Below are 13,997 nucleotides of genomic sequence, written 5' to 3' on the forward strand. Positions count from 1 at the left end.
AAATTAAACTTCCAGGTTTTTTTGGTTTTTTCCCAGAACAAACTACGCTTCATCGAACACTGATTCTCCGCCCAGATGTAGCGCTAAGGGCCCGATTTAAATGTCAAAGTTTCAGGATTAACCGTTTCCTTATTGAAAAGTTGTAACTCCTTTTCTAGAATTTTCAATGTGAAAATGGCAGCCGACGTTGTCTACGAATACATGGAGCTAAATGGTGACACTTACAAAAAAAAAAAAAAAAAAAAAAACAGATCCCGTCTTTTTATTAGAACTTTTAAGAAATCACCTAACTTCTAAATAAGATAACGACTAATTCTCAAATTTTGGCATCTTGTTTAGATTGCTAACGATAATTTTCGGTAGAGGCTCAGCATTAGCTAATCTGTCGTTTATTTTTGCAATATAAAAATGAAAAACGTCGTCAATTTTCTTTGGGACAGATTGCACATCCACTTGAACAAATGGCAAAAAGGAGACGTCAGGGTGAATTTCAATGCTTATGTCTGGAATGAATACCAAAAGAGAGGGTGAATGCTGTCTCCCAACAGTTTAAAAAAACGAGTTGGCGGGACTTAGACTTAGCTGTTGTGACTATCGCCAGCCTATTTTTGGGTAGGTGAGCATGTTCGTTGGGCAAGTCGTAGATGCCGATCTTGCGCTCTTTAAAACTCCATTCGGAATATAAGCTACATTCTTAGAGGAAATGAGTGTTGTTAGAAAATTTAAGAAAGCTAAGTTCAAACTAAGGTTGAGCAAGGTTGTAATTGGTTGTTTACATTTATAACGAGGCAGTTGCACGAGTAATTTTACTAGTTTGAAAGTCCTTTATTAATATGTAAACCTTACTTATTTATCATACTGTCCCCGTCTACTGCCAACACGAGGTATAAATCTCTTTTGCCACCGAAGTTCTTACTCTAAGGAAAGCGCGGGTCGTATATTCATATGTTGAAAAAAGAATCACCAGAATTGTAAACAAATGGAAATTGCATCTGAGAAAGTGTCTAGTCAGAAGCCGCGAGGAAAATCAGACGAAACTACATGGTTCCAATTGGAAGGCATACCATCTGTCCTCAATCTACCATTTGTAGCCTTTCTGTCACAAATAAAGCTTAACTTTGGAGTAATCAGTGGGTCGTGAAAATAGTTCAAGCCTAGACTATCAAGGAAGGAATTGCGCTTGTTGAAAATAAAAGTGCACCCTCCCGTTAATGCACCCTTTTCAGTAACGAGCACCGTCTACGGAGTTGTCTTCGAACTACAAATGAACAGAATACACTGGAAACATGCGGTTGTATTGAACTTAATTGCCTTTTCTGCCCCCAATTCTTGCACTCACACAAAAATGGCCAAAAAAAAAAAAAAAGAAATACGCGAAAAGATAGGTGCTAAATATGTTAGTTGACCGTAAATTTGCCCTGCGAAAATGGCGACAGCGGGAAGCGAAGCCAGGGGAGGGGGTGTAGGCATGCGCAGAAGCTTAGTGGAAAACGGTCAATTCCATCGCCAAAAGAATTCCGAAAAAATATATCCGTATGACTCATAATAAAATGATGTGTCTTTTTTTAGGTAATAAATTGGGCGTTAACTGAAACAATGACCAGAAGTGAATAAGGAATTTTAACAAACAAGCCTTGCATAACGAACAATTCTGTTAGTAATGTATCCACGTCACCGCTCGTACTCTGCTGCGGCCTGAACGAATTTAGCATAACCTTTGGTACTTCCTCCTTTCCTCATCTGACACCTTATGCTTTCGGGAGTTTTACTTGCCCGTTAAAGGGATACTTCAACGAAATTTGAAATACGTCCGTCGTGTTCAAAAATAGGTTTGATAAGATCCACAATATTCGTAAATGACAATCGCTCGTTTGTATTTTGAGCCTGGCGGCTGTATTTTTGGTTATAAACGGCCCCCTCTGGGCAAGCGCTCGCAGAAGGCCCAGCTTAGAGCACGTGACATCCGACGCAGTCATGACGTAGGTCGTCCACCTAATTGATAAAAACATTTTTTTGTAGATCATAAATTGGGCGGTAACTAGCGCCACCCAGCCTAGCTACTTGCAATTACTCTGCTTGACCCTGCCATCTGGTGGCAAGCAATTTAACCTTTTATCACGCTACGCGATAATTTCTGGTTATCGTGCAACAGCGGTTTCGAGTATGTTCTTTTGAGAGCGGCTTTTGGTATCGCGGACTGGTTTACCATTCCTCCGTGATATGCGGTTGACGAATGAATTGACTCGAGGAATAGCAAAGGTAAGACGTAAAGTGCCTGACATAACTGGGTATTCGGTGCCTCCGTTCAGCATCGAAGTGATGATCACGAGAAGACTGAGTAACTGCTTTTGAAACGCAAGTGTCTTTACCTGCGGTAGGAAGCTGACCTCGGAAATAAACACAGTTCTCGGAAAGCTCGTGTTACGCTTTTATTTGGCTCTCCTCTCGTCCCGTACAAGACACGAAGCGGCCCTGTTAAAGGGGTACTCCGGCGATTTCTTCATGGTCCCCGATTTGCTTGAAATTTTGCTAAACTCGCCAAACAACATCGCTAAAGTAGTATTCCAAATATTAGGTAAAATAATTTTTTTTCACGAAGTTATTGAATTTACAATTTTGGTCCTCACCGTGTTTTTCAAACCGAAAGTCTCTACTGGCAACAACAAAATGTGACGTCAGTGGAAGTGCAGTGGTTCACTCTTTGGACCGTAGAATTTGTTTCCAACTGATTCGAAGCAGTTTCATGGTGTCAAATGAATGCTTTGGAAGCTCGCTCCAGAACCCGCTCTTCAGCACGGAACAAATGATTGGCATATTCCATTTTTTAGACTGCTCGCTCGACTGGAAAGCCTGCCCGCCACTGACGTCACGGCACTGAAAAGTGCGGGTATATTTGAATGTTGGTTTTCGCATCATTTTCATTTGCCGATTTGACGATAACTATTATGAATGTCGCGATACTAAATATTATACCGGGAAGGGTAAAGCCTGGGGAGTCAGAAAATATACTTAGTTGAGGTAGCTCAAAAAATCGCCGAGTATCCCTTTGAGCCTTATTGAGCTCAATTTGCTCGACTCGGGGCCGCCATAATGAGTATATGGCGACGGAGGAACTTTGTTCCCCTGCTTAAAGGGCGAAAGCTTCCTCCTTTCTAGAACAACATAAGTTACCAGACCGTTCCTCCCCTTAGGGAGGACTACCGATACCCGTTTTTTCTGAGAGTGTACGCGGGATGAGGAAGAGACTTCGAAGATGGCGGCCGTGGCGGTCGATGCCAGCGCACCTAGAAAATGACGTTATGTGAATAGCACCTAAAGTGAAATTTCTGCAGTAATCGCAACGTGGCGCTAAAGAAAGCAATAAAAGTGTTACGAGTTGGGACACGATCATTATTGATCAAACATTAAAAAAGTCCATCCATTTTTTTTTTTTTGGGGGGGGGGGGGGGGGGAATAAGTGCCTTCTGTACAAAAGCATATTAAAGTAAATTTCAGGCTGTCCGTGAGAAAATTCACATTCGCGTGGATTTAACTCACGGTTTTTAAAAACGGTTAGAAACCAAAGCATTCGTTTTCTAAAGAGTACAGATGTAAGGTGACAATAGTTCAAGGCAATTAAGTTCGCGCTAAGAGCACACGTAAAAGCGACATTGTCTTCCTTACTTCATTATTAAGACATGCCAATCCTATCATTTAGTAGCAGGAAGTAGTTAGAATGGTTTCTTGCGTTGTCAGAATCTCACAACTGGGAGATGTGCGTACGTTGGAAGCTTCTTGACGTGATAGGTTGCGTAGTCTGTGAGCTGCAACTCCTTGTGTATTTCCCTTCGTTTAATGAATGTGGCGTTTCCTAAATGTTAAATGTTGATCACAGCAGTTCATTTTTGGTTTTTTGCTCCTGCCTTATCACCCAACGAACGGTGTGCGAATAGAAACACGAAACCACATTTAAAAATGATAAATCAAAAGAAAAAAAATTAACTGGGAAATAATGGCATAAAAAGAGTTTAAAGTGTACTTCGAGCCACGCTCCTCTCGAGAGAAGTCGTAAAATGAAAACCGACATATTGGTTTTGATTATTTTCTACCTAAAACACAACTCCGCATCTTCTCCTCGCCTAACCGGTATGTATCTCACATACGTTAATGTTGTGTATTTGAGATATAGCGCGTTTTCCCCACTAGAAGGACGGAAACCATTGTAAAGTTCAAGATTATACAGCTGGCAGATTTCAGATAATAATAATAATAATAATCTTTATTTTGGGGTGCCCAAAAACAACCACATTGGTCTTCTTATTGGTGCACCAATACAACAAGCAAAATGAGCAAGCAAGTACATAGGCTCTAGACATTTACTAAAAAAATAAAATGAAATAAAACATCCAAGACAAACATAATGCTAAGGGGCTAGAATAATATCATTTAAATCGCCACGGTACATAGAAACTGAATCAGATATATCAAGGTGGGGTGGAGCGAAGGTATTATATAATGACTGAATCCGTAAGAGAGGTGAGGTGTTACACGGCGAGCGAACATCAAAACATACAAAGTGTCTAGTTACTCGGAATGGAATATGAAAGTTCAGTTTTGCAAGGAGTTGAGCCGAATCAACAGCACCATTCGCAACCTTGTGCAGAAAAATTGAATCACGAACAAGATCGACGAAAGGGTGGCTGGTCGACATCTTTAAATCAACTGATGTTTTTATATGCCCTTGTTTAGTGTCTGGTATAAACAAATTGACACTAAGTTTTGACCAGAAAAAAAGTTGGGGACAGGAAGAGTCGGAAGGCATTGATAGGTGAACAGTTGCGTCAACGCCCACTGATGGAGGCGGCAGGTTTGACAGTGAATAACTAAAATGATAAAATTAGGAAACTTCTAATACTTTTTGGAAACAAACTATGGCTACAGCTTTCTTGTTAGATATAGTAATAATATTTATTTAATTTAAATTTTTTTCTTAAAAAATGCCAAACATGCCTGATCGAACGAAAAATGTCAAACTTTGCAGGCCTGTATCTCATGAAATAATTTAATCCCATCATATATGTTTTGGATAGTATTCTACTTATATACGGCTGATACTTAAAATATACGTATATTAGGTACCTGAGTCAAAAGGGCTGATTTCCATCAGCCCTTTTCACTTGAAGAGGCTAGCTCCCTGTTGAAAAACGCTAAAGGGAGGGAGAGGAAGACTGAATTCGACAAAAACATGAATCGTGGTCACCCCCTATCTTTATCAGGTTTCCCATAACCCAAAACAGGTCGCAGGTCGCTATGGTGTCCCGACTGTGTTCTCTGCCATACAAAAAAATGGGTCAGATACGTGCAAAGGTGGGTGCTATTGCCGAAAGCTGTTAAAAAACCAAGGCACCAAAAGCACGCAGTGCCGTTTGTGGCCTGTGTGTCTGGCGTGGTCTATAAGATCCCCCCGTCTTGTGGCAAGGTGTACGTTGGACAGACGGGCCGATGCCTAAATGATAGACTTAAGGAGCATTCGTATTCACTCAGGGCTACCAGTCGGGGTTTCGCTACCTTTACACTGCAGGGACTGCATGTACCAGCCTAATTTTAGTGAAGCCACTGTTTTGGACAGATATAGAGACAAGGTGACAAGGGAGATGGTCGAGGGCTTTTTTGTCTCAGAACATGGCGGGAGATGCGTCAGCGAATCGTCAGTGGCGCTATCTGACAAAGAGTTCGGGTACCTGCGATCGACTATGACGGGCATTACGTAGCAACTTATTGGACTTATCGCGACATAATATGCTGGTTGGTTCGCACGTTTGTCTGTGTCTACATAATTTTATTCGATTAAGATGATTCTTGTTTTCTTCCTTCCAATCTTGGGTAATGAAGAACAGTTGTTAGTTCAGCGCCGTCGTGTCGTGTTTGTTCCTTTACTATTGGCCGAGTTTCTTTGCTGCTGGTTCTTCCCAAGATGTTCATTTTAAACCAACTAGCCCAACACGTCAAATTGCCGTATCTGAGTGATACGATAGCCGTAATATATTTACCCAAATATGAAAAAAAAAATCAAACGACGAAACATTTCGATGCTCATAAAAGAAAAAACACCAGCTTCGATTTTTTTTTAATTTGAGTACCCTGTCATACTCTATTTCGGAATTTATTTCTATAAAAAAAACAGGCTGCAATATTTGATTGAGAAAGAAGACATAACTTCCCAAAGTAGGGTCCTTTTTCAAAGCCTATACTTAACAGTGTCCTATACGAGAAGTGACTCTGAGTTCGAGTTTCCTGAATCTAACACACATCTTTCATATATTTTTATTCAAATGGGGTCATTAATAACTATATCAATCGTTCACACAGTACAAGAGAGGAGAAACTACCGTGTACAAAAAGCTACCCTATTACGAACTAGTGATCCGAGAAAAGATCCTGCAGCCATCGGCCACTGGGAACTTTGTTTGCCTTATTGTCTAACGACACTATATGCTCCTCTTTCTTTCTCTCTATCTCAGTCTTTCTCTCTGAAATACATCCCTGACGTGTATCTAGAATAAAAACGCAGTAAAGCAGCTCCTTTCTCCGTGACGGTGTTCTGTGGTTAGCAAGAATCATTTCCTCACGAAGATCGCTATTATGGCGCTTTAGTTAATAAAGTATCAGACCACACTCCTCGCTAGTTCTGGCAAAATGGCCGATACAATTTATTTCGCATTTGCCCGCTCGATGTAAAGGATAAGATGGTTCGCTTCAACCAGCAAAATATTGCTTGTTTACTGAGCAGTCGTGAAAGTCGCCATCCCACTCGTTGGCCTCACGCGAGTGAACATTGATTCCTTTTTGGTGCTGATAAGGCGTTATCTGACCGCTACAGTATTTTCAGATAAAGGCCATACATATTTACAGAGAAGTAAAGTATGCATTGGATCTCGGATAGCTCCTCACCTCTGCGATGTAAATTTGGTAGCTTGTGGCAAGATCATTGAAAGCAAACTAAAAGATAGCAGGATCAAGGCCACCTTCCGATATGTGGATGATTTTTTGTTATTCTGTGTAACACTGAAGTGAACGAAGAAGAGGATGGGTGCAAAGCAAAAGTTTTGCCGTGTTTCCAAGAATGTTCTTCCGAATTAGATTTCACATATGAATTACCCGCTGCAAAATCCGCCAGGTTCCTTAACCTGGTGTTTCAGTTGGAAGAAGGCCACGCAGGCTGCAGATATGAGCCGCGCTCGTGCCACGGGTTTCTTCCATACAACTCGGGGAATTCGAAAATTATCAAAAGGAGTGTTTCCACAACTGCTCTTATTTCCACCCTATATAGGTCATGTCACCATCAACTAGAACCAAGTTGTGAAAACCAGATAAGGCGTCTTCGTGAGTCTGGTTATCCGGAGTCTCTCCTGGTGGCCGTTCCTGAAACCATTAGCCAGAAATTGAAATGCCAGCATGCAGGGAATGTGGCTTCATCGGAAGCTACAAATCGAAGAAACTTTGTGGTTATACCCTACACACACAGCGAAAAAGTACACCCCTGAACGTGTAAACCGTTGTCCCAGAGCGGACTCCCCAAATAGTGTTCGTTTTACACGCGAGGCTCGGTGTATTTCGTTTGCACCCGAGGTCTCGTGTAAAATGAACATCTTTGAACGTGTACTTCGTTCAGCGATCACACGTCTAGGGGTGTTTTTTTACAATGGCGGCCGTTTGACGCAAGACGGGTTCTACGAGCGAGGCCCAGCGCTTTACACGGCTTTTCGCCGCAGCAAAAGCGTAGTTTGCAGGTGTTAGTTCGTAGTCGTCCATACGTGCTGAACTACCGCAAGCATTCACCCCCAAGCGCCGACGCCGTATCCATTAAGGCGATTACGCGACAGTGGGAGCGACCATCGACTGCATCCAGCAGCGTGTTTCCCCATCGAGCAGGTCTCGTTCGCGTGGCGGTTCAGCTGATCGCCGAGGCCTCAAGCCGGTTGCATTGTCACCGACGCCGGGTAATTTCCACAGCAGTTATCTTTTCGCGACCACAGACATGAACTTTATTGAAAAAGCCCGTTTGCCGTGAGCGACGACGAATAGCTCCAACACCGACCCGACCCGACCCTACCCGATCGGCGTTACCGACGTCCCGCTCACCTCTTTACCGCGAGCAAAGTTGTACGCGACGTTTCGACGTATCCACTCATATCTAGTGTGTACGCAAATTTTGCGGCTTTCCGGGTACGAATCGGCTACCGAAACGGCCAGCGAACGAAGACGAACTGAATGCCGGCGCTATGCGCTATTTAAACACGCGCTTACTTTTCTACTAGACTGTAGCTATGTGGTGTGGTTCCTTACACATAAATGGACTATGTACAAACAAAGCTAAAATAAAATTGGGCGGCTGCTTGCGCCACCTAGTGAGTATGCGGAAAACTACAAAAAATGAAGAACATTTCGGCATTTGTGGAAGTGACACGCTCGAACACGGACGGCAGCATACCAACACATACATCACAGCACAAACCACAAGATCAACGTACAAGCATCTACATACACAAACAGCGAACAGAGGCACTAGCAACCCGTCACTAATACTCAATTATTACAGAAACCCGCTCGGTATATATAGCAGACTTTTTGTTTCAGACGAAGGTCCGGTGACACCCCCCGTATTTTATATGAACGTAACGATATTACACAATTATTACTTATATAGTACGGCGACATAAATATAATTTGGGAAGGTACATATTTCTCTTAGTCTAGATTATAGCTAAAAGACACCCTATATTTAAAAAAAAAATGTTTCGAGCTAGCCAAAATGTAGCAAAATCTGGTTTCGTCTTCGGAAGTTCGAGCGCTCAAGGCTGGAATGCGCTAGCGAAGTGTGTGCTTGCTTCTGTCAAACTATAATCCATTGTATGACGCTCTCAAAGCTGCTGGCTGCAGCCCCCGTCTTGGTTTAGGGTTTGATTTACACGCGCTCCCGTGGAAATGAAGTTATGCGCGCTCGAGTCGATATTATTGACAGCGTGAAGTATAAACCGAATGTAAACGATTTTGCGAGCGACGAGAAAAGCGACGGCGACCCGCTTCGCTGACGCTCGGTCACTCGCGCGACGACGCAAGCCGCATGAAAGCGGAACGATGTTTTCTAGAAATCCAAAAACCGAGTGACGCAACGAGCGATAGTAAGAAATCTTCGTAATACGTCGCTGACTCGTCGCTGTCGCCGTCGCTCGCTAAATCGCTTTATGCAGTTCAGTAGTAGTAAAAGTGTACCAGTTAGGCCAACTTGTAAACAAACCGTTGCTAGGGGCGTTGCCCGTTGCTAGGGGCGTTGCCCTGTGGGCGGGGCCCGATCCGACCAATCACAGCGCCGCAGGGCGGGGCCTACCCCAATCCGACCAATCACAGAGCAGTGGGGCGGGGCACCTGCCCCCTCTCCCGTCCCAGTGACCAATCGGAGCCCATCGAGGTCCCGCCCTCGAGTCACGTACGTGCTATAGGTGTGAGGTCACGTAGCCAATGTTAACACCTCGTTAAGGATGTTAACACATGCTTAACAAGGTGTTAACAGCCGATGTTATCAGTCACGTACGCGGCGCGTGTCAGAAGTGTGGGAAAGTCACGTACATAGATGTCGTCACCACCACTCACAACCACGTGATTTTCCCCGGGTTCGAGTTGCGTCCGACAGAGGGCGCTCACGTGATCTCACACATGGTTCGACTTGCGTCCGACAGAGGGCGCTCACGTGATTTCACACAGACAAAGACTGCTCTGGAAAGCTATAGATTAAACAAAAGAGTTATTGCCAAAGAAAGCATTTATGACAATTCTAGGGGAAGCTCATTGCTGTTTGAGGCAAGAACGGGTGTTCTGTGAACCAGAACATACAGAGTGAAGTACCAGGAAATGGATACAGTGTGTATTGCTTGTGGAGAGGAGGACGAGACGGCTGAGCACTTGATACTCTACTGTAAAGGGCTTCACCCTATGCCTACCGAAGACAACATAGATTTAATAAAGTCATTGGGTTTTAGAGACAGCGAAGGGAGAGTGGATTTCAAGACTGTAGAGATTACCAAGCAAAGATTAAGTGAATGGTGGCAGAAATCGAGAGAAAACTAGGTATTTTCTTATTCACTGATGGCAAGGGGGTTTCATAGCCTCACTTTCTTTGCACTGCGGAGTGAATATAGATTTCACATTTAAATATTCTAAGCTTAAATTGTAAAACAAAATGGCTAGGTGGCGTAAGCTACCGCCCGATCCAAAGGGCTCAGCCGTATTCATCCATCCATCCATCCATCCACAGGGTTTGAGTTGCGTCCGATAGAGGGCGCTCATGTGATGTCACATGACGGTCACGTGATATTATTTGAATCGCTGCGCGGTAAATGGCTTTTAATCGCTAAAAAAGGCTCTGCGGCGGCTGGGAATCGACCTCGCTACCTTGTGCACAGGAGCCCGACACTCTACCCCCTGAGCTAGAAGCACATTGCTTGACAGAGGGCTTAAAGGGCAACTCCGCTTCTTTTTTAGTAGTGCAAAACTATACAGTTCTCTTTGTTATCATCTACAAAACCCCCATGGCAAATATTACGACGGAATTCCGCCTAGAAGTCCATTAAAATCGCTGTCAAAGTTTGACAAGCACGAATCCGCTGGTTTTGGATGAGACGTGCGGGCCAGACAACACTGCCCGGCTGCATTTCCGCTTCCTCCAAATTCCTCCTCCCGGCACGTCCGCGACGTCATCAAACATGTACAGCTTCTTTTTTTTTTTTTTTCAATTTTGTTTTTTTTCCCGGGGAGAGCACGGGTGGCGCCAGCGCCGTGAAAGACGTGAGTGACGCGCTCGGCCGGCCCGGCGCTCGACTATTGATATTACTGATAAGCCGATCGCCTCGTTGAGCGCGGCTTGTGTTACATCGCATACTTTTGAACACCAAGTAAAAGGAGGAGAGGGAAGCTGCTTTTGTAAGAATTTTGAGTGACAGGTTAATCTTCTATAATCTTCTGGGAGGAGAATAGCGACGCCTGTGATGATCCAGGAGGCACAAAGGAGGATCCTGATAAGAGGGGAGCTCCTTCTTCCCCTTGTATATCACGTGGGTGTACATGCTTAGTGATGCCGAATATACAATGTTGTCCGGCTTTGTCACCGTTTCGGTTTCGTTTTGTGATCATGGGTAGAGTAAAATTACACGAAAAATATTTTATTTTTCGCGAAACAAAGGATTGGGGATTGTTTTTGAGTGCTTCAAAAAGCAAAATCGGCCACTATCTCAAAATTTTTGAAATTAAGCGGAGTTGCCCTTTAACTCGTCTTAGTTGTCCGTGTGTGTGTGCAAACCAGATCACGTGCTTTCCCGCTACCTGGCTTTTGTTGGGTCGATTGAAAAACAGGATACGACATTGCCGCAGGTCATGTGACGATGGTCGTGTAATATTATTTGCATCGCCGGGCTCTAGCGTTGCTCGTCTTCTTATCACGTGATTTCGCGCGATTCAAACGATGTTCGCGGACTCGTAGCCTCATGGCGCCCCCTTAGCTGATGCATTTGGGGTCTTCGACCCGCTAAATTTGGGCATCATGTGACGGTCCCAAATAGCAGCAGCTGGGTCCCGCTAAATGGTTGGGGGTTGAGGTGACGGTAAAATTTTGGAGCTCGCGGATCGTGATATATCTTGGTCCAGCGTAAAGCTTTAAAGTAGCCCTGCTAAAATTTGGGGCGAGGGGGTCACGGTAAAACTTTGAAGTTCACAGGCCGTGCTACATCTTCGCCCCAGCGTAAAGCATTCAAGTGGCCCTGCTAAATATTGGGTTCCAGCTTATGTCAGAAACGCCTCGCGTCCTGGAAATTGACAAGGAGAGAAACGTCAAGTTTGCCGGCTAAAATGGAAGAGCACGAATTTTACCCAATGTTCGCGGGAAATCATTGCACGCGTCCCTGGTTTCGTGGCACGTTCGCGTGCGACGAGATTGGTCAAGAGACAGCATCACCCGGTCTTTACGTTTGAATACGGCACCGAGGTCTTCGTTCGGTGAACACTGGGCTCTTCAAAACCTTCTCGGCGAGCGACTATACCGCCGGAACGACACACACACATTTCCATACTCGTGCGCAAGCAATTTTCCTCTCCCGCTTTGAAGCTCTCCTGCTGCTCCGCCCTGTAACCTGATCTCGAAATAAAGCCACAAAAAGGACACAAAGCGAGGATGGATCTTTTTCTTTTTATTCAATAGGCATATATCTAAGAAATTCTCGAGACACGGAGAAACAAAGGGAGCGCGACAGCTCTTTATACAAGCATCAAACACTCGGCGGGGGGGAAAAACCCTCGCGCTAAATGAAAATCACACAACAAAATGGCTCTTTACACAACCCTCTGTGTGTACACACGCGGACGCATCAGTCTGAAATGATGGAGATCAGAGAAAGCACTTCACTTAGAGGCTCCAATGTCCGAAAGGAAGGGTTGAAACGCCGTCGGTGTCGATGAAGCGCTTGTTGTCAAACGGGTTGAGTCCTATCTTCTCCACGGCAACAGTCTTGTTCTCGCACAACTTACGAGCGATAGTCCGCTGCGTGATCTTGTGCAGAGTTTGTTGCTCGAGAGTTTGAACGTAGAGCTCGTAGGTTAGCTTACGGGACTCGCACCTTTTCACTCCTTTCGCCCTCACATAGTGCTCTCGGGAGGCTAGTTCGAGCGAATAGAGTTTTGGTTTCAGACAAACAAATCCAAGAATGTGATCTTTTGGGAATTCATTTTTGAACACTCCTAGTTTCATTTTGTTTGCGGGAGAAAACAAGGGGTGATCGCCCGGGTACCCAGAAGTATCCAGGTGAGTTTCGGCAAGGGTCGCGAGCTTCGAGTCTACATCCGGGTCGGTGATTTGGAGAATGAACGAGTCCGTGTCGCTGTACGCTGCGCGAGCGTCGGGGAAAACGCGCCTGACCTGCTTGTAGAAAAATTCGTACATGACCAGTTTGGACATCTCTAGGATAGAGAAACCCGCGTACACGGGTTTGTTCAAGTGTAGCGTTCTCTGGGAAAACTGAAAGATCACCACGGTCGGGCTGATTGCCGCAAACTGCCTGAGGTTAGGCTTCTGCAGGTTTTTGAGCACTTCGTCCTCGTTCACGCTAATGACAACGTTATTGTACTGGCGTGGGTTTTCGATTGTCTTGCCATAAATTGAATTCATAATGAGTTTAGATAGGTTCTTTTGAAAAGCATTAGTCGCCTGTTTTCGCAGGTTGTGGTTAAAGTCGATGAAATCTTTAAGGAATGCACTCTGCGAAAACTTTAAAACGCGATGAATGGCCTTTAGCTGTAAGCCCAACTCCAGATACAGATTGAGATTTCGGTAGTGAATGATGTAATTCCGTTTCGGGTAAAAGGTGAGAAGCAGCTTTCGCTCAGACTCTCGCTGGGGTAGGTGAAATTTTTCGACGAGCGCCTTTTGATAGGGTGAGAGCCATTCGAGCGGGACTCCTCGTTTCTCGGGAGCCAGGGGAAAGTCCGCGTGCGAATCGTGTAGCTCCCGAGGATAGTCGAGGTCCACCTCTAAAATGTAACCCTCGGGCGCGTCGTCGGTAACCTGCTGGAAGTGGAGAGCGTCGATTTCCTCGCGGTCTAGCCAGCGAAAATCTGCGCATGGAAGGGCTTGCCGCATGGTGGAAGCGTACAGGCCGTTCACGTCGAGGTCTAAAATTTGAGAAACCGCCGTGTTCGGATCAAAACATGCGGTTCCTGGCACGTTAGCCCTCGTGTTACGAATGGCACATTGAACGATTCCTCCGCGCAGACCAGCTTCGATGAACAGATACACATCCACGTCGTCGAGCAGCTCCAGTTTTACCCCAGTCTGTTTAAGTGCGCAGGCAAGACTGAGCGCGGGCAGGGAAACGTAGTGTAACGGATCGAGCTCGTACGTGTCTAAAGTCCATTTCCTAAAATTTTGGAACACGTCGGCGAGAAGTAGGCAGTCGAGTTTCAGGTAGCAGTCACTG

The 13,997-nt window shown here is 44.8% G+C and overlaps 1 protein-coding gene across 1 annotated transcript in view; it reads left to right on the top strand.

The window, feature by feature from the left end:
• Nucleotides 1-4,052: 4,052 nt before the first annotated feature.
• Nucleotides 4,053-13,997, top strand: part of LOC120843917 (brain-specific serine protease 4-like) — a 74,277-nt gene continuing 64,332 nt past the window's right edge. The window contains exon 1 of the mRNA XM_042288017.1: nucleotides 4,053-4,125. Within this exon, the coding sequence (XP_042143951.1) occupies nucleotides 4,053-4,125 (73 nt within the window). The remainder of the gene's footprint in view (nucleotides 4,126-13,997) is intronic.

This window comes from Ixodes scapularis, unplaced genomic scaffold (genome assembly GCF_016920785.2).
Source record: "Ixodes scapularis isolate PalLabHiFi unplaced genomic scaffold, ASM1692078v2 ptg000890l_1___fragment_3__unscaffolded, whole genome shotgun sequence".
Taxonomy (NCBI): Eukaryota; Metazoa; Arthropoda; class Arachnida; order Ixodida; family Ixodidae; genus Ixodes; species Ixodes scapularis.